This window comes from Manis pentadactyla, chromosome 4 (assembly GCF_030020395.1).
Source record: "Manis pentadactyla isolate mManPen7 chromosome 4, mManPen7.hap1, whole genome shotgun sequence".
Lineage (NCBI taxonomy): Eukaryota > Metazoa > Chordata > Mammalia > Pholidota > Manidae > Manis > Manis pentadactyla.
Window position 1 is genome coordinate 141,472,271 of NC_080022.1, and position 24,419 is coordinate 141,496,689.

Sequence of the window (24,419 nt, forward strand, 5' to 3'; positions counted from 1 at the left end):
ACAATAAATATTTGCTGGATGAGCAAATGGATGACATGCTCTCTGTCCTCCCAGACAGGATAGGCCCTTCAAGGGCTAAAGCTTTGCAGGAGGATTCTGACACTGTCTGGGTCTGTGTCCTGATTCTCTACCGACCCGGCTCCTAAGTGACCACCACCTGGCAAAGTGGCCCCAGAGACCTGCCCCCTCTGCTTAAGGGCAGCTTAGCCCTTGGAGGACTCTTCTCCCTGAGATGTCAGCTCTGCCCCATGTCTTCCCGTCTCCAGGATCTCATCCCTGTTCCTTCTCCAAGGGTCCTGTTCCTAAGTTAAATCTGATGTCATCTCCCACATCCTTTCTTCATTCCTCACATTTCTGCCTGCCCTTGGGGCCTGCATCCTCAGTCAGCACCTGCCCAGCCCATTTCCAGCTATGTGCCTCTGCTATGCTGTTCTCTCCTCCCCGGAATGCCCTTTGCTCTGCTCTTGGCCTCTCAGAAGCCCACACAGCCTTCAGAAGCCAGCTCCTCCAGGCAGCCCTCCAGATTGCTCTCAGTCCTGGAACCCTGTTCCCAGCTACGGTCAACATCACTCTAGAGAATACTATCTGCCCACCTTGACCATCAGGGTCTCACGGAAGTGACTGTTCTGGACACCTGTCCGTTTGGATTCCCCAAACCCAGAATTAGTCCACAGGCTGAGTAAGTTACTGAGTGTTAATGTTTATGAGGAACTGACACAGAAACTGAAGTGTTTCCCTGCTGGCTTAAGACATCCAATGCTGGAGAGCTACAAAGGCTTCTGGAGTCTTTTATATAAAATATGAAAAATATGGACTCAACTGGGAACTCCAATTTTAAGCTTGAGAAAACATGAGTTTTAAGAAGGAGAATGTGGGTGGCATGGACTGAATTATGTCCCTGCAAATACTGACACCCTAACCTCCCATGTGACTGTACTGGAGACAGGATCTTTTACAGGTAATTAAAGTTAAATGAGGTTGTAAGGGTGGCGCGCTGATCCAATAGGAGTGGTGTCCTTAAAAGAAAGAGGCCAGAGCTCGCTCTCTGCCATGTGAGGACATGGGGAGGGCATAGGGAGAAGGTGGCCCTCTGCATGCCAGGAAGGGTCCTCACCAGAACCTGCAGCAACCAGCACCATGCTCTTGGACTTCCCAGCCTCCAGAACTGTGGAAAACCAATCTCTGTTGTTGAAGCCACCCAGTCTGGTAGTCTGTTATGCAAGCCTGAGCTGACTATGACATGCAGTGTCACAAATCTATCTGAGATGTATGGGAGGTCAGTTCCATCCTTTGAAACATGTGAGCTGTCTGAACAGCTGAGACTTTGAAGTGGATTAATAATAATGGTGATAATAACCACAGGTGTCCTTTACTGAGTGTTGGAAATGGAAGGGTTTCCCCTGCATGAGCTCATCTACTCCCCTTACCTACCCAATGATGATGCAAGATAGGCACAGGTGCAGAAGCAGAAGCCCAGAGAGGTTAAGGGATTTGTACAGGTCACTTCTCTGTGGCCAAACTGGGACCGCAACCCAACTTCATCTGCACTGACTGGAAACAGCACTCGCTGGCAAGCGCAGGAGGTCTGCTACCTCCTCACTGCAGGGTGGACCAAGGGACCCCTCACCCTGACCCACTTTTGGTCTAGGAACCTCTTTCCCTTCTAAGACCCTCAACCACTCCTCTAATCCTTCCCCATCTGCTTAGAATACACTGAAGAGGCTGATTCTCTTAGCAGTGGCCTTCTTCCCAGCCCCATCATCTCCCAATGACAGCCATCACCACCTAACTCATCTCCTGCTTTGACTCCATGTCTCCCTGCAATCCACTTGCCAGACATCAGCTAGGCTCATCTCTTAAAAGCACAAATCAGATCACAGCACACCCCTGCTTAAAAAGCTCCCTTGGCATCTCACTAAACTGAGAATCAAATCTCCACTCCTGACCTTGACTTAAGAAGCTCTGTGTGATCGGCAGGCCCACCTCTCACTCCCTCTTCCCCAGATGCCTTTATTAGTTCCTTCAACATGCCCAGCTGGCTTCTGCCTCAGGGCCCTCGTGCTTGCTGTTTCCTCTGCCTGGAACACTTCTACCCAGCTCTTCCGAGGCGGGCTCCTGCTTGTGTTCAGGGTCTGAGCTCTCAGAGGCCCTCCCAGTCACACTGTGTCGCATCGTCCTGTTGTAATTCATCACAGAGGCCTCGGTCTACTCAACATTATTTTATGCTTGTTTGTTGTTTCTCATCTCCCACCCTGGAAAATGACCTCCATGAGAGCAAGGATTTTGTTTGTCTTGTTCATGGTACTGCCAGCACCTAAGACAGGGCCTGCACACAGCGGGTCCTCTACTATTTGCAGAATGAATGAATGAATGGATGGATGGTTGGATGGATGAATGAATGAATGAATGATACAATCTTCCAAAGGATGGATAAATAATATTCCCCAAAAGCCCAACATTCAGCTGTGGACCCAACTAGCACCCTCTCCTCCCACTTTTACTCAGAAACAAGTTCCCTTAGAAACACAAAGTGCTCCTTGCCTTGCTGCCCAAGCAGAGACCATGTCCTCAGCCTGCTGCAAAGTGAGAACAATTTCAAATGGAAATGTCCACTGGTCCAGCCCAGGGCTCTGGGGTGCCATAGGGTGGTGGGTGGTGAGACTGTCTGGAAGAACACTCCCCCCATCCCGCCACCACATGCAGCTAAGGTCCTCCCCTGGGATGGCCACCGTTGCCCAGGAATGGCTGTCCAAGGAGCAGCTGGCAGGAACCCTTCTGCACCAAGGAGCAGCAGCCTGCCTCTGAGGCAGAGGCCCTAGACTTTCCCAGATAAGGCTCTGCCCTCTCATCACGGTCTCACACACCTGAATGTTGACAGCAATTGTGGGGTTGACAGGCAGAAGGTGGAGATAAGCTGCTGGGCCCCATAGTCCCAGGCAGAAGTCACAAAACACAGCCCCACCGGCTCAGATGCCAGGAGCAAGGTGCTCCCAAGTCCCTGTGCCCGCTCCCTCTGGCAGCCTCTGGGCCAGGGCTTGTGCAGGGCTGGAGGGGGAGTGAGCACATGAGCGCCCACACCCACCATGACATGGAGGGCCCGCGGCATATCCACTCTTCCGGGGACCCTCCACCATTAACCCACCTTCCCCAGCCCGGTTCACCACATGGCCTAGAGCAGGGAGAAAGATGACCTTAGCTGAAATCCTGGCTGTCCCACTTATTAGTTTGGTATATTAATCTCTTTGCACTTGGTTCTCTCATCCAGCTTTTGAATGCCACTGAAAATGCTCGTCAAGGTTGCCAATGGCCTCCATGTTGCCAAGTCCATGTTTACTTCTGTGACTTCTCCGTATTTCACAGTCCTCTCAACTCCTACTGCCCCAACCCCAGTCTTCCCTCCCTTCTGAATTCTTCCCACAATTCATTAATTCCTGAAATCTTATTTATTTGATCATCATTTGTTTTTGGTTCCCTCAGCCAATGTAACCTCAAGAGAGAAGGTTTCTTTCTCTGTCTTGTTCACCAAAATAATTCCAGGCTTAAGACAGTGACGGGCACATAGAAGTTAACCTGAGGATGGGTTCCAGTAAAACCAGGGTGAAAAACAAAAAAGAGAAAGACCTGATATCTTAGTGACAGTGTCTCTGACCTAGGAAGGCAGTGGAGGGAAGCCCTGTGATGACAGGTAGACAGCCGACTAGTTTAGGCTAGAGCAGGAATAAGAGTTGAGAAGGGTTTTTGGCAGGGCAAAAAAAGTAGGCTCCATGCAACAGTAAAATTGAGATGCTAAATAACCTTGAGGGATGAAAGGCATATTATTCTTTGGTCAATAAAAAAGAAAGGCAATTAGGAACTCCAGGGGGAAAAAAAACTATTTTAAGAAGTCTTGCACTCAGTATGAAACAATTTAGTACATGGTACAATTTAAACAATCTATGGAATATAAAAAAGGGGAAAATCCATTCAGTCTTGCTGTAAAGATCATTTTCATCTGAGTGCCCAAGAATCAAGAGAGTAGATCAGCAGAACAGAAGGTATAATCCTAGCATACTGTTTGCCCCTGAGGAGAATTGTATTTATTTAATAATATCTAGTAACATTTACTGACTACTTATAGGTAAGACAAGGTTTTAAGGGCTTTGCATATAATATTTAAGCCTCACAACTCTCTAAGGTACATACTATCTTTATCCCTATTTTACAGGTGAGGAAGTGAGGTTTGACACAATGAACAAGGTTCCTGGGTCACGAATAGGTGGAAGAGCTAGATTCACACTCAGACCTGTGCGATCCAAAGGCACACTCTCCAGAGCTGACCGAGGAGCCAGGCCATTCGGCCTGTACGCCCCAAGCCTTGCCCAGAAGGGTAGGATACGAGGTGTGCACACACGCACACTAAACACACGTTCCTGGGAGTCAGGATGCAAAGCTGCAGAGCACCAGGTCTGGGCCAGGCCGTAGCCAGAGCAGGGCCTTACCTTCCTGCAGTCTTTGCAAAACACCGAGGAGCTGCCCAGGAAGCCCAGCACCTCCCCGCACAGCAGACACTGGGAGAGGCCGTTCCCCATCACATTCCGCCTCATGGTCTCCAGCCGCTCCACCAGCCGCCTGCCACACGGGACACAGAGTCAGACGGAATGTGCTTCCCTTCTCCCACCCAGCCCTGCCCAGGTCCAGCCGCCAGGGGGCCCCAATCCTCTACCGTGACCCCATGCTGTTCTCTCACCTGGGGCACTGTTCTCTGCCCCACCCCACCCCCTGGCTGACTCCGAGTCATTCAGTCATTCACTGACTATTAACTGAGCACCTATATCATACCAGGTACTAGGAATAGTGTAGCAAACAAACCCAAGACAGACATGGTCCCTGCCCTCCTGGGACTTATATTCAATAAAGGGAGAAAGTCTATAAACAAATAAATAAACTGACTTCAGAAGGGGGAAGCTCTACGAAATAACAAATTGGTGGGGTGGGAAGACTGCGCGGGACGTGCTCCCATCAGGCAGCGATGGCTGAAGGCCTCTTTGAACTGAGAGCCAACGGATGATGGGGACCCAAACACGTGAGGTACCGGGGGGGTGGGGGGGAACGGGACTCCAGGCAGAGGGCACAGCGAGCTCGAAGACAAAGGGCTTGTCACAGCAGGGCAGGAGGAAGGACAGGCGGCTCCTGCCTGGGGTACGGGGAGGCTGGGGGCTGTGACAGGGACCACACTGCACTGGTCTTGTAGGTCACAAAATGGAATTTGGATTATTTTCAAAGATCAATGTGAGGCTACTGAAGAGTTTTAAGTGGAGGAGCGATTTGATCCAAGTGACAATTTTAAAAGCTCACTCCAGCTGTTGCGGAAAGCTGGGAGTACAGGTAAGGAAGCCAGCGGGAGGTGGCGGGAGGCCAGGGAAGGGGAGTGGAGGCCCGGGTGGGTTGTACTTCAGGCACGGCCTTGATGGATTTGGGGTGAGGGACATTAAGAGAGATCCAGGACGACTAGAGGCTTTTGGTTTGAGCAACTGGACGGATGAGGAAGTTAGAGGGAGAAAGAAGAAGAGCTTCTCTTTGAACCTCTGACGCTGATGCTAAGTGTCCAGGAGCCTCCCCTGCGCCCTGCTAAGCCCGGGCTAGGTGGCTCTCCCTGGGTCCCATGGCCCCTCAGCCCGCTGTGAGCCCTGTTCCATGATGACCTGTAAGGCAACACTACAACCTCCAGGAAACTGGTGGCCACTTCTGTTGTGTGGGCCACTGTATCTCCACTGCCCAGTGGACACAGTGAAAATTCCTGAATGAAGGACAAGTGTGGATACATTACTTCCTTTAATTGTCACAATCCCTTAGTCAAGATCTTAAAGATGTGAGGACTGAGGCCCAGAGATGTGAAGTCACTTGCCAGGGTCACACAGCTCCTAACACCCAGGCCCCTGCTCACAGCAACCCCGCACTCCTTACTGAGGGAACCAGCCTGTGCCTGGGAGCTGCTACCCACATGCCCTCCAGCAAGCACTCCTGACTTCCACAGGGCCACCGCCCCTCCCCAGGGACCTGCAGGGCCCTGGGGGCAAACCAGGCTTCAGCTTCTTCTGAGATGATGTAGGGTACTGTCCTCCGGGTCATTCTGTACCCCTGCCAAACCCTGTGGTCACAGAGGGGGCCCGGTAAGGGGGGCGGCACAGGGAGAGTGGCCCAGATGGATGAGGGGCACAAACGCTTCCCACTGCATGGGGAAGCCCCACGAAAGACCCCCTCCTGGGGGAGCCAGAGGGGGCAGCGCTGGCCTGTCAATCATCAATGCTGGGGGCTGCAGAGAAGGAGGGGTAGGTCTAGAGGGGGCGGCCACAGTCAAGTTAGATGGGGGAAAAAGCAAAGGACAATGGGTCTTTTAGAACTGTCTGATAGAAACCCTTTCTGTAATAAAATGATAGGAATAAGTCAGTATTACTGAGGCATGTGCAACAGACTTTGGACAGCAGTGGTCTTTGTAGTGGTACCTTCACTTTCTAGAACTGTGCCTTTCCGCAGTGCCTGACTTTTGAAAATGATCATATATTTAATAAGCAAAGATAAATAGAAAAAGAACAAGATCAGAATTTAATTCCTTGCCAACACAATACATTGCATTTGTGTTTTCCCATATGTGCTTTTCTGTGTTTTTCAGATTGCTTAGGAAGTATTAGTTGCTTTTTTAATTAAACAAACAAAGATACAACAAAACAGTCTGAAGACTGTGCAGTAGTCCCCTCTGATGCCAGAGGCCAAAGAGCTTAGAACAAGCTGGAAGGCATTGCCCATTGGAGTCTTTGGCTGGAGACCCAGGCTCAGCATCGAATTAAATCCTCCCCTGACTGAACCACAGCTGACCCTTATTGTGCAAAGCTGCACAGCCCTTTATGTGTTTCACCCCACCCAGCCGTTCCTGCATAGCCCGGGCCCACACATCAGCGGCTCTCCCCATCTTACAGAGGGGTATACTGAGGCCTTGATGGGCGGGTTACATGTGTACACTCCAGGGGTGGTCAGGCAGTGAAGAAGAGCCAATACTAGGCCCCAGGGCACCAGACTCCCAGCCTGCTGATCTGCCACTGAATGCCAAGCCTTCCTCTCACTGCTTCCAGCTGGGGAGCAGCCCTCACCCGATTCTCTGCTGCTCCATGACGTCCAGCCGCTCGGCCCTCTGGATGACCTGCAGGATGGCCTCCACCTCGGCCGGGCTGAGGCACTGGCTCCTCCTCTGCTTCTCTGTCTGGTGGGTGTGCACAGACCAGCCTGTCTGCAGCCTCGAGAGAACAACACAGATGTTCTTGAGGCCTTCCCAGTGCAAACCCTGGCACCCCTGCCATATCCATGACTCCTCCTGAGAACAGTCAGGAGACAGCTCAGATGGTGTGTGTGTGTGTGTGTGTGTGTGTGTGCAGATACCAGGCTCCAGATGCTGGTGTGTGTGTGTGTGTGTGTGTGTGTGTGTGTGTGTGTGTGCAGACACCAGGCTCCAGATGCCGCCTCGGCCACCCACCAGCTACTGGGCCCCCCAGAGATGTGGACCACCTTAGCACCTCAGGACTCAGGAGCATGGAACATGACTGTGCTCAGATGGAGAAGGCCACTGCCACAGTGCGCAAGGTTTCCAGGAAGGAGTGTGGGCGCAAGCACTCCAGGGAGGAGTGTGACCGGTTATCAAGGGAAGAATGAACACCTAGATCTGAGTCACATAAGAAAGTTTACTATGGGATCAGAAAGAATGGTAATAGCTAAATGAGCCTTGAGGATAAAAGAAGATTCACAGAGCATTTTGAAAACCAGAGGGTTCGAGGGCAGGAGGGCCACACAGCTGCGCCAGAGGAGGGGCAGTGAGGGCTTGCCGATGGCGGGGTGGGGCTGGGCCCTGCCGGCTCGGGCCTCTGCTCCGGGCTGCGGGAGTGCGGCCTTCTGAGGCTGTGGCCAGGGCTGAGGGAGGGACTCAAGCCCTTTGTATGTTCCTGGGCGGGAGGAGAATGGCAGTGGCAGGCCAAGCCCAGCTCCCAGCCCTGGGCCCCGCTTCCCGAAACTTTGTGTGCCACCTGCTGGGAACACACAGATGGACAAGATGGCAGTCACCACCTTAAGGAACTACAGTATGCTGGGGAGACAGGTGCCCATGGAGTCCATAAAGATCTATTCAGCGAAAAATCCTAAGAAGAGCTATTCACTCAGCACATATTTACTGAGCAACCCCGGTGATGGCAGGCTCACTAGGTGCTGGGGACATGCTGCCGCATGACATGCAGGAGAGCACTAGGGGGGTGTATAAGTGTGGGAGGCCAGGGAGCTTCCCTAGACAAGTGACAGCAGGCAGGAGACCCTGATACAGGACACAGGCAGGAGGACGAGGGGCTGGGCGCTGCTCTGGTGGCTCCCTGACGCGAGAAGGACACTCCGGTGACACACCCCGGCTGCGTCAGGCTCCTGCAGCCAACAGTCCTTGCACTGCCACCACTGCGTAAGTTAGGGGGGCTACAAAGCCTGCCCTTCCTCTGTAAGTGCAGCAGCTGCTTATCAGATTCTGGAGTCTATTGGAGACTCTTATCTTAAGGCTCCATCCCTTCCCAGGTGAGAGAACTTGGGCAGCGGCTCATCCTTGATTTCCTGACCTCTTTAAGGGAGGCCCTGAGGATTAAATGAGGCAGATAAGCCTCTTAGCATATAAGCAAATGCCCAGTTGCTGAATAAGTGGTCATTAAGGATGATTACGCTAATTACCACGGGGTAGGGCCAACAGGAACTTAGGTGTTTATGCAGAGTTTTGCAGAATGAATAGGCGCTTCCCAAGTGGGAAGAGGGAGACAGTGCTCGGGCAGGAGACCCCACATCGTACAAAGGCAAGAAGGCGTGGAGTGCTGGGGGTCCAGAGGTCTAGGCTGCTTATTTCTCCAACTAAAAAGAGGCCATTGTCCTAGACCAACACTTTTTCAAGTGGTCCTCACAGGGCTGGAAAAAGCAGAGAATGGGAAAGGGGCAGGGCTGCAAAAGGGACGAAGAGAGGCCAGTCCTCAGAGTGGGCAGGGGTACACACTGGCCTGCCTTCATGCGCTGGGCAGACTCAGGGTTTTAGGGGGTTTAGGCCCTGAAAAGGGACACTCTCCCACCGCAACCTGCAGGTTTTCCCTGGCCTGAGTATAAGGCCAGGATGTCCTTCGTGTGTGGCTCCCTGGGTCTCAGGAGGGGAATTGGAAAACAGGGTCCCCAAGCTCAGGGGTGCCCCCCATGGGGAAAAGGGAGGTCGAGGTGGAAGGGCACAGTGCCAGCACTGCCACCCCTTCTAGTGACACCAGCCCAGGACTCTGCAGACCTTCTCCCACTGGCCCCCCTGGCATCCTGCAAGGTGGGCTGCCCCATTTCTCAGAGGAGGAAAGAGGCAGGGTGCAATTTGTTGGCTTTCTAAAGGCAAGTTAGGGGTCAGCCAGCTTCCTGGCCTGGGTCCTGCATCCAGCAGCTGCCAACATTGCCAGGCCCCCCAGGGCATCCTCCGAGCCTCCTTCTCTGCCTCTGCCAGATCACCCACCATGCCCTGACAGCATGTCCTCTCATTTGACCTTCTCTCCAGGCCCACTACCCCTGTCAGGCCAGGCCTCGACTCCCATCTATGCCCATGGCTACCACTGGGCATCTCATCCCCCTGTAGTGCCCTTCCACACAGACAAAGGTGGCTGTCTCAAGGCTGCTAGATGCAGACAGGGCTGCCATCCCCGGGGGAAGAGCCCAGAGCACATCTGTATGTACCCCCTAAGCAGTGTCCTCATCTCTCAGCTGGACTGGCCCCACTTAGGGTGTTGCCAACAAGTGCTCCTAGTTGTCTAGTGTTCTGTGGTGTGTGCTGTGCCCAGGCCTTTGCTCATGCTGTGCCCTCCACCTGGGATGCATGCCCCTCTTCCTAAACCCCCTTTCCACTGGTTTGTTCCTGTTCTTTTGTAAGACTTTTTTTAGACAGCATCTTCACCAGGAGGTAAAGAGTCCTTGATTCCCTCCAAGACGGGTTAAGAGCCCATTCTCAGAGTTCCCATAAGGCCTAGGCACAGCTCCATTACTGGGCTTAAACATTATTTCGAGGCAAAGTGGGACACTCTGTCTCCCACTCTAGAATGCGTCTTGGGGACCAGACCTGCCCCCAGGGGGCCCCTGAAAATCTCTCCATCTTCCTCTAACTCATTCAGCACCTCACTCTTTGCATTCAAGCCACACTGCCTCCTGTCAGGCCCTCTACGTGACAAACTCCTTCGACCTCAGGGCCTTTGCAGATGCTGTTTCTGCTGCCTAGAAGCTCCTCCCCTTATTTCCATCTAACATTTACCCATCCTCCAGGACTCAGTATAAGCATCACAGTTTCAGGGAATCCTCCCCCAGCCTCCAGATTGTCAGCTCCTGCCTTCACCCCCAACTGCTGTTTCTACCGTCAAAGTAGCTGCACACAGGAATGTGTGTATAGTGCTCACCTCTCCCCACTAGTGCTGTAAGACAAGCGATCATGTTGGTCTTGCTCACTGCTATGCAACCTGTGCCTGGCGCATAGTAGGGGTTTAGGAAATGCCTAATGGTGCTGGAGCACAGACCTGAGCTGCAGCCAGAGAAGGTGATTTCCCCAGGCTTCCCAGGGGAGCCCTCGGGCACAGCGCCTGGCTGAGGAGATGTGTAGTATTCTCCTTGAGGAGCCTGGCATTACAAGGCAGCACACCCCAGGGAGGAGATAAAAGCGTCTGCTCTTCTTAAAGGTGCTACAACAGCTTCTGGCTGCTGCTGAGCCAGGACAAGATCAGGGAGAACCGAAGGGAAGGCCGCAAGGGTCACCGGATCACAGCGCGCCCTGGGACATGAGCACAGCCTCCCCAGCAACTGGCATCCCGCCAGGGAGAACACACCATCTTAGCAGGCAGAGTAGAGAGAGAGAGGGGGCCGGTCTCACCCCTGTCTCTCCCCCTGTGGAGGCTCTGTGGGGACTGAATGAGCTGAGCCATCCCACGAGAGGGACAAATTAACTGTCCTACAAGCCCTGCCAACCCACTCAGGACTCCACTCTTCTTGGGCGTTTTGGATTCATTTTTCTATCCCCCTTTGATGTTTCTGCTCTGTTCCCCTGCAGGCCCAAGCATCTAATTACAGATTTCTTGAACTTGGTCCCATTTGGGAATGCTGGCTCTCATCATTGTCGTGGACCTGACGGATGAAGGGGCTTATCCACTGCCAAGGACCCTCCAGCTCCCCCGAGGGTAGGGAGGACTGGAAGGCAGGGGAGGCATCTGGAGCCCCTGGTCTCCAGCCACAGGCAGACAGTAGGTGGAGATGGCCTGATGTAACTGGAGCTAAACGGTCCAGGCTGGGGGGTAACAGGAAAACTGGAACCCTCGGGGGACAAAACAGAACTGGAGAGACCCTGACAGGGGCATAGGGAAGGTGTGGGATGCCTTGAGGCTGGCAGTGGGCTTCAGCCCGGGGCGCAGATCTCCATTCATGTGATAAGCGTTGGCTCTGTGCTGTCAGTGCCAGGCACTCAACTATGAAGTGGGCATCGAGAGATCACAGGCTCCCTGCCTCCAGGGGCTCAGGACTGAAGGCTCAGGGCCAGGGGGATTTATACTCTTAACAGGGAAGGCAAAGGAGGCAGTCTGGCTCCCAGCAGCCTGTGGAGACAAAAGGAATGCAGGCCTGGGAGTCAGGAGGACCCAAGTGTGAGTTCCAGCCTGGGCACTCACGAGGTAAGTGAGTTGGGCAAGGAACCCGGCCTCCCTTTCCTCAGCAGAGAAATGGGGATAAATTCCTCATGGTGGTTAAATGAGTGAATGGCTGTTAAGTGCCCAGCTCAGAGCGTGGGGTATGGTATGCATTAGACAGGCACTTGTCTTCAAACCCCTCTTTCTGGGTCCCTGGGCTTGAATCTTGCCAAAGAAAGTGGAGGACGTAGTAGTGGGGGGAGGAAAGGCCGGGCGAGGCCCTGGAGGTGACTCACTTGGCCCGCAGAGCAAGCTGCCTATCGTTGGGGCACACCCAGCGACCACTCCCACTGCCGAAGATGGTGTCGGCCATGTCTTGGAGCACCCAGCCAGGATGGGGAGTCACAGCTGAGGGGAAAAAAAAGAGCACATCATTAGTTGCAGATGGCAGACAGGGTCCTCAGGCACCAAACACTGGCATTTCCAACTATCCCCATATGTTGTCCTCTGCTGGTTCCCGGAATCTCACCCTCAGAATCACTTCTCCAGCTAAATACCACTCCCTCAAAGCTCATCTTTCCAAAGGTTCTTCATTCTGGGAGGGATAACTAGGTGGATCACGTGGCTAAGTGATAAGACGGGACATGGCTGGCAGGACATCAAAGGGTTAGAATCAGAAAGGAGAGAAGAGGCACACTTCAGCAATTTCCAACTTCACTGGGAAGCCCTGGAGTGTGTTTCATCCCTGTCCTTTCCAAGTGCAGCCCCTGCTGTACCTCAGTGCATGGCCTTGCAGGAGGGGCTGGGCCAGGGGGCAGATGGCTGGACAGCCTAGACAAACCCCACATGCCTCCCAAACCTGGGGGACCCACAGCAGCTGCCCCAGGCCCCCAGGAACTGCTGAACCCAGCCATCCTCTTGGGCTCTGCTCCCCAAGAGGTTCTGAGAGGGAGGAAGGGCCAGCGGTGGCAGATGCAGCCAACCACCCCTCTGCACAACCGCAGGGGCAGTGTCTACTGGGGCAACAAGGAAAATGGCACCCCTGGGAAGCCTGCAGGGAGGCAACCCTGCCCCAGAATTTCCTGCGGGTTTAACTTGTGCAGGTCAGCTTGGCTGACTTTCTCCTTGCCATGATCTATTACAAGGGTGCTGCTCATGCATTCTGAAAGGAGAGACTGTGTGAGTGTGTGTATATCAGTCCCAGAGCAAAGATGAGGGGCTGCACTGACTTATCCACACATCCCTGGTCTCATCCCATCCAGAACAGTGGTCTCAAACACAAGACTCCTTTATATTCTTAAAAATTACTGAGGTTAGAAAATTAGTCTGCTGGTTACTCAAATGTTTAAAAATTACCATATGACCTAGAAACTACTTTTTGGTATATATCAAAGAGAACCAAAAACATATGTCCACACAAAAACTTGTACATGGATGTTCACAGCAGCATTATTCATAACAGCCAAAAGGGGGAAACAATTCAGATGTTCATCAATAGATGAATAGATAAAATGTGGCATATCCATACAATGGAATATTATTTGCCCATAAAAAGGAATACAGTACTGACACATTCCACGACACGGCTGAACCTTGAAAACATTATGCTAAGTGAAAGAACCTGTTGTATGGTTCCATTTATATGAAATGTCCAGAACAGGCATATACAGAGACAGAAAGTAGATTAGTGGTTGTCAGGGGCTACAGCAGGGGTGCTGTGGGGAGAGGAAGGAATGAGGAGTGATTGTTGGTGGGTTCAGGGTTTTTTTGGGGTCATGAAAATGCTCTGGAATTAGAGTGGTGATGGTTGCACAACTTTGTGAATAAACTAAAACCACAGAATTATATCCTTTAAAAGTGTGAATTTTATGGTATGTGAACTATATCTCATTAAACTGTTCTAGAAAATTCTTGAGACCACCAAATGATTTGGGCTACATCTACTAATATTGACATTAGAAATTAAAACAATTAAAGAAAAATTGAAATTCATCAGAAAATAAGAAACCCATTAGATATTTAGACACTTTAAAAATTAACTATACTTTCAAAGCAAAAGCAATCAGTGAGAATAATGGCATTGTTTTACATTTTTACAAATCTATGTAAATGTTTGGCTTAACAAAAGACAGCTGTATCTGATTTTTCAGTCAATCTTCTGTAATTACGCAGTTTGTCAAGGTGCACAAAGGGCATCCAGGTTCCTCACAGATACATGCTGTAGTTGGAAAATGTAGGAGTATTTTAAGATACTCTTCTGATAGCCTTCTGAGATTGTGTGGGTGTTCTTTGATACTGTGCTAAAACTCAACAGATGATTATTTCTTAAAGATTAGTTCCAATGTGGCATCTGAAACTATATCAATGAACTTTTCATCTTCTGAACATTTGTGAGATAACAAGATGAAGTATCATATTATTTTTATGAAAACAGTCTTGACCTGGTGGACCGCCTGAAAGGTGTGGGGGCCCCCCAGAGGTCCCTGGACCATGGATGGAGAACTATTCCAGACCAATGTCACCCATTTCTGTGATGACCAGCAGGGGGCAGCGTGCAGACGGCACCTAACTGACCCACACACAGACCAAGCCCATGACCTTAACCGCAGTGGTCTCTCTACCCCACTTGGCAGATGCAGGTACCTGTTCTCCACTTGGGAAAGAGACCTGGGCACCCCCAGGCCCCAAAGAGCCACACAGGGAGGCCCCATGACCAGGCCCAGAGCTGGGGTGCCACCATCACAAAAGGCCTCCTCAGATTTAATGTCTTGATCTTCTCCCTGTGAGGCTGACATACAATCCAGACAAGGTAAAAAATGACACACTCATCGAATAACTTTAAACTGGTGCCCCCTTCTGAAGGCGTCCGGTGCGCAATGGTCTGTTTTGGTGCTCTTTAAAGTTTCTGTCCCCTGTGAATAGTAATCATGCAGCCATGTGGGTGTGGAAAGCATTACTTCGTTCCAGTAAACACTGAAAACATCAGTAGCCCTTTTCTTTATTATTTTTAAAACACATTTTGGAAGCACCAAGAAATGGAAGTGATAGAGGTCTGTCTCCCTGAGAGGGAGAGGCTGTGCCTGGGCAGATTGGGTGTCCAGGTGCCCATTGCCTCACAGGCACCGCTGCTCCTGCTGCGGCCTGCAGGGGGCGCCACGTCCCAGGTGGGAGGGTCCTGAGCCTTCCTGCCCATCCTGCCACAGCTGGGTACCGTGAGGACAGAGGGGGTCCTGTGCTCTGCCAGGCACCCTCACAGAAGCAGGGGTTCACCAGTGGTGACCCCTGAGGGGAGGAGCAAGCCAGGGAACCTTGGGGTGGGGAAGTCTATCTCCTGCAGGAGCTTCTGAACCAAAAGTATGTGGAGCTGTGCAGGGGGAAGAAGTGGGGAGAATGAAGGGGTCCTGTGCTCTCATGCTCACACGTTTCCCTCTTTTATGGTGGGGACAGGTGGGGACATCCAGGAGAAGAGAGCAGCAAACACAGGTGCAGACACAGCAATTCCCCGCAGCCCAAACGAGTCACCCCAAATGAGACTTTAAGGAATGAACTCCCTTTTTTCTCTTTGGGTCACTGCCTAGCAGGGTCTGAGTCTTGGGATCACTGCAAGGGAATCCCAAACTAACCTTTATCTTTCTTCTGACCTGTTTGAGTTCTTCCCTCCCTTCTCCTTCCTTTTTCTAAACTGGCCAAAACAACTCTGCAACCATCCACAGGCTATTCTGTTCTGCTCTTCTTAAATCTAATCATTATTTTTTCTGTTCGACAGAGAAAATAGCGAGGTTAAGAGACTGAGAAAGGGCCACACCGCTAACTACGCTGGTCTCCTAATCCTCAGGCCAGCATTACTTTCTCTGCACTGGGGCAGGGTTTGGGGGCAGTGGAGAGGTTGGAAAGAAGACACAACCAGGAAAGAAAACAGCAGGAAAGCCTGGTGTTTATGCAGACCTCCTGGTAGGCCAGGAACAAGTCAGTTATCCCTGAGCCTCAGTTTCCTCATTGGGACCAAAGAGAGCTGGAGAGACCACCCTGTACGGTTCCTTCATCTGATTCTGTCCTGCTGAGTTGTAGGAGTTGTAGGAGGGTGGCACCGGTGGCGGATGTTGGGGGGCATCTGGGGAAGGGTCCTGGGGCAGCAGGCTGGCAGCTGCTCCAATCTGAGAGGTGGGAACTGAGCCCCTTCCACAGTCTAGCCCCTGGGGTTGGGAGGAGGAGGAGGGCATCTCCATGTCCCCCATGCCTCTTGCTCCTGGAACTTCAGGGAAGATGAACCCACAGAGTCAAATGCTGCAGAGAGGTCTAGGGAGACAGAGGATGTCACCTCCCACTGCCGGCAGTCGTGGGTGCTGGCGGGCAGGGTCTTCAGCGATTCTCAGTTCCTGGTAGAGCATGCCCACAGGGTGGCTCCAAATGAGAACTCAGCCACCACCCCCACCAGGGCTGCTGTGCCTGCCCAGGTTATGGCTGGCACCTCAGAAGGCACAGCTGTCATTCACCCACCAGAGCAACCTTGGGACAGATGGTGGGAGTGGAAGGGCGGTTTGAGGAGCCACATGTTAGGAAACGGCTAATGGAGCCAGCGTACATTCTCCAGACCCTTCAGCCTGAACCAGCTGCCAGGCAACTCATGTCCTCAGCTTCCTGCACCCCCTTGGCACGCTGTGTGCTCACCACCCAACCCACACCTCCTGGGCTCTGCTCCCTCTCCAGTGGGGGTCTCCAGTAGGAAGGCAGGGAGGGTCCCTTTCCAAGGTCCCTGCCCCCCTAAGAGCTAGGTCCTTGCAACTTCCAAAGAGCAGAGCCATGTGAGTTGAATATGGACTGTGCCCCTGTATTAATAAATGTCAGTCTGTCCTGGACAAAAATCAACAGATGAGGATCAAAAAGGGGCTTAAAGGAGGTGAGTGATAAGGCAGGGAAGGCAAACCATACATTCACGAGGGGAAGGATGGACTTGGCCAAGGGACCGGAAGGGAGCAGAGGCCCCAGGGTTGTGGCAAGAGGGCTGTGTGGGCTCTGGCCTTCCTCTCTGAACAAGGGGAGACGTGGCACAGGGGCCAGACCTGCCTGAGGTCCTTCTGCAGCGAGAAGAAAGAGGCTGAAGGAGAGAGGTGTATGGTGTGTGTCTGCCTGTGTGTGTGTTCTGCTGGGAAGGAAGTCGAGTCCTGGGGGAGGTGGTGTCCTACCTGGGAATGCAAAGCTTCAGCTACTGACATGATGCTTCCCTCTCCTTCCCTACTAGACTGGGGGCTCCCTGGGAGGTCTGAGTCCTCCTCCTCCCTCCATTCCTTTGCCTGCCACAAAACGTTCTCAGTGCTCGGTGAGTATCTGTTCAATGGAACTGAACACATCAGAGAGCTGGCCTTTCCCAGACAAGGACTTCAGACAGCAAGGCAGACGTGCTCAGAGCGGACAGAGTTGAGCTCTAACCACACTCTGCGACTTGTTCGCTCGCAGACGGTTGGTTCCTCAGGAGCTCTCCTGGGCAGTCACACCCAGCAGCTGGGCAGACAGCTGGGGCACCTCCCTGCTCAGGGGCCGGAGTACTCGAGGCTGGGAAGCCGGGCATCCAGGTGCCACCTGCACCTGCCAGGCCAGACTAGCCAGTCGGAGTCGGCACCCCATGAGCAGGAGGCGGTGGAGGGGCTTAGGGGGCGTTCTAGGGACAGGAGACGCCTGGTGATCTCCTGAGACCCAGGCAGATCTACAGAAACAAACACATCCTTACAGGGAGATGCAGTTCTCCTCTCCCTGAAGTCAGAAGCTCTCCCACCGGGGCATTAGTCGCTGCAGGCACATGCTGTCACAGCCACCTCTCTCCCACAACCTCATGAGCACTGCAGAATCCAAGACAAACCGGCCTGAACTCACCCAGCCACCTCCAGGTGAAGATGCAACATCTTAATGAAAGGCCTTTCCATCTTTGTCTAGGTATTTGTGTGTAGATTTTAAACAAAATTAGGTTCTTACCACATATCCTGTTTGCTGTTTTCTTAGCACACTGTACTTTCTCACATTATTAAAGTGCCTCAAAAATATGATTTTTAGTTGTAACTTAGTATTCTGGATCTATTTTATCATTTTCCTGTTTGGGGGCACATAAAGATTGCTTCCAATTTTGTTCTATGATATTCAACACTGAGATGGATATCCTGGGAGACAAGTCTCTGTGCCCATCTCCGATTATTTCCTTAGGATCAGTTCCCAAAAGGGAAAGAAAGTGTATTGCTTTAATAATGCATTTTTGGGACAACTTTTTTTTTTTTTTGTAGATAATTATTTTTTATTGAAGGGTGGTTGACACACAATATTACATTAGTTTCAGGTGTACAACACAGTGATTCAACATTTATATACATGATAATTCTAGGTACCAGCTATCACCATACCAAGTTGTTACAATATTTTGACTATATTCCTTATGCTATACATTACATCCCGGTTGCTTATTTATTTTACAATTGGAAGTGTGTACTTTTTTTTTTTTTTTTTGAGAGGGCATCTCTCATATTTATTGATCAAATGGTTGTTAACAACAATAAAATTCTGTATAGGGGAGTCAATGCTCAATGCACAATCATTACTCCACCCCAAGCCCAATTTTCGTCAGTCTCCAATCTTCTGATGCATAACGAACAAGTTCTTACATGGAGAACAAATTCTTACATAGTGAATAAGTTACATGGTGAACACTACAAGGGCAGTCATCACAGAAACTTTCGGTCTTGCTCATGCATTATGAACTATAAACAGTTCAAATATGAATATTCGTTTGATTTTTATACTTGATTTATATGTGGATACCACATTTGTCTCTTTATTATTATTATTTTTAATAAAATGCTGAAGTGGTAGGTAGATACAAGATAAAGGTAGAAAACATAGTTTAGTGTTGTAAGAGAGCAAATGTAGATGATCAGGTGTGTGCCTGTAGACTATGTGTTAATCCAAGCTAGACCAGGGCAATAAAACATCCACATATGCAGAAGATTTCTCTCAGAACAGGGGGGGTGAGGTTCTAAGCCTCACCTCTGTTGATTTGGGACAACTTTTACTACAGTAATGTTCACAGCCACTCAAAGCCATCCATTGCAGGCCTTACACCTGCTCTCTCCAAAGTGCTTCTAGAACTGTTCACTACAAAATGTCCTGCTGGAGGCAGCTGTGTCCCTTGGCCTCATGTGGATTTTGTATTTCTGAATCCAGAATTAGGAAGAACCTACCTGTAAATCTCCACTAAGTCACTTTTAATAACGCGTACAGTCTCCTAATCACTAAAAAAAAAAGGCATCCTCTCTGCAAACATCTGTATCTACTTAAAAGAAGACCTCTACCCCCTTAACAGACTTTGTGGGTTCAGCATGTGGGGAAGTGAGCACCACCAAGCCCCGGTGACAGCTGGTCAGGTAACCCTCCCGGCCGAATGTTCTCTTGAGAGGTGGGGGTCTCCACATCCACACAGGCGTGAGCGAGGGTGAGATGAGAGCACAGAGAGCACACAGATCAGCACAAACCAGGAAAACACTGCTATTTGACCCCCAACCTCCCAAAACTTAAAACCGCTTTAACACAATGTGGAAAACATTGCCAGCCTGCCGCTGTCTCAGAGACTTCCAGACTTTGAAAAAAGATATCCAGAGGGCAAAACAACCTGCCCTTTGAGAAGGCTTATGCACACCTTCTCTGCTCTGCCTGCAGGGCCAGGGCAGGGACAAAGCCCAGCAAGGACAGCTCCTTTCCACCTACACCTTTCAGCCGGTGGGGTTCTCTCTCCCACCTTTAGACCCCAGCATTTTCCACCTCCTAGATTTTATTTCAGGGAAACTTTTGCTGATACACCTGAGCAGACAGACTCCCAGAGTGTGGCATGATGGATGACTGCATGGAAAGAGAAGAGATGGCACAGGGAGGACAAGGAAAGAGGCAGGCGGACTGGAAGGAAACTGTGGGGTCTAGGATAGACATCCTGCAAGTACAGGATGCTGGTTCCAAACAGCCACCAAGACAGAATGAAAGTGCATCCTTCCAGAAGAAGTGTGGGAGGTTTTCTCTGAGCTGTAGAATCACGGTGAATGAAACATGGCCTGACCAAGAGCAGCAGATGACCCATGGACTCAGGAGCGAGAAATAAATGTAAACCACCGAGTCTGGTTGGCTGCTATGCAGCATTATCATGACAATATATAACTGATACAAATGGCATGCAGTAAATAAAATCCAGACTCTGACCTCAGTATCTGGCCAAAACCCCTCCCAGAACTGTTTGGAGGTTGATTTTCAAATCTGTGAGCACAGGAAAGGCTAAAAGACCAGATGAGGGAGACAAGCAGGAGACACCAGAGTTAATAAGCAAAACTTACTTTGCTCCCCACCCACATGCCAGAGGAACTGCTCAGAGGACGGGGGTGCTGGGGAGGGGCCTGGAGCCTTCTTGGGGGGTCTGGGCAGGGCTGGACAGAGGCTTCATCCAATGCCAAATCTGAGCTGACTGTTGGAGAGCTGCGCTGGGAAGGACTCAGCCTGCGTTCAGCCTCTGTAGGAAAGAATGCTGGGACCCTTTAGTCATGCCTACCCTGGGTGTGGGAGGGGAGAGTGGCTGCACATTTGCTACTGTCAGGCCAAGAGAGCCAGCTGAGCATGGGCCGGGCCAGAAGGGGAGGAGATGAGGGTCTATAGGAGAGAGAAAAGGCAGGGATGAATATTAAAGAATACTTGCCAGCAAGCCGGTGCTTCCCAAGGCCTCAAAGACACTGTGTGAGAGCCTTCAGGTTTACACCCAGGTATTAATATTCCAGGGAACCCTTAGCAACAGGCCCTGACATCTGCTCCGTTCCTATGATACGGGAAACATGGTAATAGCAGCCAGATAAGGTAAGCCAAGACATCAACATTTCTCCACCTGTCATGCCGCGTGGGCAAGATGAAAGATTCAGACAGGAGCCTCATGGGCCTGCCTGAAACCCAGAGGAACCTCTCTGCATGTCCTGGGCTTATTACGCATGAGGCAGGGCACAAGTGGACTTGGGAGGTGAGAGGGGAGCCCCTGCCTGACAAACCTCCCTGGTCGGCACCCTGTCGGCAGGTGTCCTGCCAGATCTGCTGCTCTGGGGGACTCTTCCCTCCCCCTCCCTGTTCAGTTCTCCTTCTCTCATGCTCAGACTGTGGCCAAAGCTTCCCTATTGGCCTTTGGCTCCCCTCAGCCCATTCACTTGGAGCCACAGAGGTCAGCCTAAAGCCTAGGTCAGGCCATGCAATTCTCTTGCTCAAAATCCTTCAGTGGCTCCCCATTGCCAAAGGAACAAGCCCAGCCACACTCACACCATCCTCGATTGCCCTTCCGCACCCCCCCATGCAACTCACGCTCATTGCCCTCCCCTTGTCACGGGACCCTGCATGCATTCTGGCCACTCAGCCTCCCCTCTGGGACTTCTCTTGTGGAGCCTTTCCTGCACAGTCTACCTACCGCAGCCTGGCACCACTCGCTCTGGGAATTCTCAAACTCCCCCACCCAAATCCCAGTCGGGATTGACCCCGCTTGCCTCCCCTCAGCATTTCGTTCCACTCTGCATCCTGGGTGGGGGGGTGTTTCCACCTCCGTTTCCCGTACTAAGACTGCAGCTCTTGGGCTGCCTCTTGGTGTCCCTGGGCTAGCATGGTGCTCGGAACATGGCAGGGTCCAGTACACTTTTATGGGGTGCATACCAACCTTCAAGGTTTACTGCAGCCCATGGAATGATGCCCAGCTCCCCCAGCCTGAAACTGAAGGCCTGGCAGGTGCCCCCAGCCCAACCTCCTTACCCTTCCTCCCACCCACATGAGGCCCATCCACAAACAGGTCTCACCTGCCTGCCTTTGGCCCTCTCCGTGTAGTTTACACCGACTAACCCCATGGGAAATCTAGAAAGGCCTTCTCTCCAGGAATAGTCAACAATGGCACATCCAGGCACAGCCAATGTCACAAATGACAAATGACCTGGAAAAGGGTTTACAGCAAGATAAGAGGCAAGAAGTAGAACCAAATGGTAGACACAATGACTGGCACACAAAATCAGTACCCATGCAGCAAATGCAGAGCACATGCATTAGAGTGGGGTTTGAGATTGGGGTGAGTTTTTTTCTGTAATTATTTTCTACAGATGATTTAGCATGACTTGGACAAACAAGGGTACCCACCTGTCCCTGCGGCTCCTGCTCAGATTCTTCTCCTGCATGCAGCTAAGACCCTGCAGGTCTTGCTCACATTCCACAGCCTTCCTTGCCTGCCCTGTGAGGAGCCATCAATCTGGACACCCCATGGCCCGTTCTGTGGCACATCCCCACTGAGTCACAGAGCTAAGCTATCTGCTGGTGTCCTCAGGAAGACAAGAAGCAGTTACTTTTGGCTTGGTTGCCATCATTCATTCAAAAACAAGCACTGAGTGTAAGGATTGCACCATCCAAAAGACAAACAACAACAAATGTTGGAGAGGTTGTGGAGAAAGGGGAACTCTCCTACACTGCTGGTGGAAATGTAAATTAGTTCAACCATTGTGGAAAGCAGTTTGGAGGTTCCTCAAAAAACTCAATAGAAATACCATTTGACCCAGGAATTCCACTCCTAGGAATTTACCCTAAGAATGCAGCAGCCCAGTTTGAAAAAGACAGATGCACCCCTATGTTTATTGCAGCACTATTTACAATAGCCAAGAAATGGAAGCAACCTTAGTGTCCATCAGTAGATGAATGGATAAAGAAGAGGTGGTACATATACACAATGGAATATTATTCAGTCATAAGAAGAAAATAAATCCTACCATTTGCAACAACATGATGGAGCTAGATGGTATTATGCTCAGTGAAACAAGCCAGGAGGAAAAAGACAAGTATCAAATGATTTCACTCATCTGTGGAGTATAAGAACAAAGAAAAAAACTGAAGGAACAAAACAGCATCAGAATCATAGAACCCAAGAATGGACTAACAGTTACCAACGGGAAAGGGACTGGGGAGGATGGGTGGGAAGGGAGTAATAAGGGGGAAAAAAAAAGTGGCATTACTATTAGCAGACATAATGTAGGGGGGGCATGGGGAGGGCTGTGCAACACAGAGAAGACAAGTAGTGATTCTACAGCATCTTACTATGCTGATGGACAGTGACTGTAATGGGGTATGTGGGGGGGACTTGGTGATGGGGGGAGTCTAGTAAACATAATGTTCCTCATGTAACTTTAGATTAATGATACTGAAAAAAATATATATGTATATATATTTTAAAAAATACTAAAGTTAAAAAAAAATGATACTCAAAATTTAAAAAAAACAAAAACAAGCACTGAGTGTCAGCTATGCACCAAGCACATGCTGGCATCTCAGTTTGCTGCAGAATGAGCAAGGGTTGCTCTTTGTACCCCCAGGAGGCCTCATGTGATGCACAGGCAGCAGGCCTCACTTGTGTTGCAGGGAGAGTAAATCCTCCCCTAAAATGCCCGTTCCAGTGGACCCCAATGCCTGCCTGTCTCTCTAATTGGAACTGTTTTCTCATTCCCAGGCTGAAATGCTATGCAAAGCCTCCAACTGAATGACATTTAAAGCAACGTACTTCTTCTTCCCTCAATTATAGTGCTAGACCTCTGATAAACAGCCACAGCTCTGCCTACAGGTCCCTACAGGCATAGGTTGCTTTTGTCATTTCTGAAAGGCCTGAAACAGAGCAGGTCGAAGTCCTGAATAAAGGCAATCAAAGAGATGACAGCGGCCGACCACAGGTAACCAGACTCCCTGGGCAGGAGTCAACCTGCCAACACACAGCAAGGAGGGAAGCCTCACAGGCTGCGCTGCCAGGCCCAACGCCATGCTGCGTTCCCATCAGACCAGGTGGAACGGACCTCCCAGGGCTGCCCAAGCCAGCTACTGGGAGGCCTCAACAGGTCTAGAGCCCAGAAGTCCAAACTCAAGATGTCAGCAGGGCCAAGTTCTCTCTGAAGGATCTAGAAGAGCGGGTGTCCATGCCTCTCTCTCAGCCTGGGGAGTTTGCCAGTGATCCTCAGCACTCCTTGGCTTGGAGCTGCATGGCTGCAATCTCCGTCTCCATGTGAGGTTCGTCCCTCTTTGTCTTCCCACGGCCTCTCTCTTCATCTCTCGCCATATTGGATTAAGACCAAAGGAGGGTCTGGTTCAACCTCATCATAATCAATTACATCTGTAATGTCCCTGTTCTCAAATATGGTCACATTCTGAGGTTCTGGGGGTTAGAACTTCAACATATCCCTTTGGGGGACAAAATTTAACCCAAAATATATGGGGAAAGCAGAACCCAGAGCCCTACCTTGCAGGTGGGGACAGCAGACACAGCAGGCCCTTTAGTATGTGTGCACAGCTGGTCATGCTGGTCTAAAATGCCCCCCTGGAGTTCCTGGGTTGCTAAGGACCAAGGGAGGGGTCTAAATCTAAGACAGGGAGCTGCCATCAGTGATGCAAAAGAAGGATTCAGGGACACAGTCTCATTCGGTCATTGCTTGTTGAGAGTCCTTAAGAGGGGAGCCATGGACGTGGGTGGAAAGAGATTAATCTTTATTCTCATTAATCTGCAACTGAAAATTTCTATTTCCTCTCATGAATGTAGGCAACACACTGCAGACCTTTTATCAGTACCTGTGTCTTGGTCAGTACCTGTGTCAAAAGAACCACAGATACGTTCATATCACAATACAGAGCTGCAGACACCTCAAACTGTTATATATGCTCATTGCTACTTTAAAGTTACAAAAGTCATTA

General features: G+C 50.9%; 1 protein-coding gene across 1 annotated transcript in view; it reads right to left on the reverse strand.

The window, feature by feature from the left end:
* Nucleotides 1–24,419, reverse strand: part of RPH3AL (rabphilin 3A like (without C2 domains)) — a 111,083-nt gene that overhangs the window by 73,436 nt on the left and 13,228 nt on the right. Inside the window, 3 exon segments of the mRNA XM_036906226.2 lie at nt 4,479–4,608; nt 7,125–7,268; nt 11,966–12,077. Of these exon segments, the coding sequence (XP_036762121.2) occupies nt 4,479–4,608; nt 7,125–7,268; nt 11,966–12,042 (351 nt within the window). The 5' untranslated portion in view covers nt 12,043–12,077.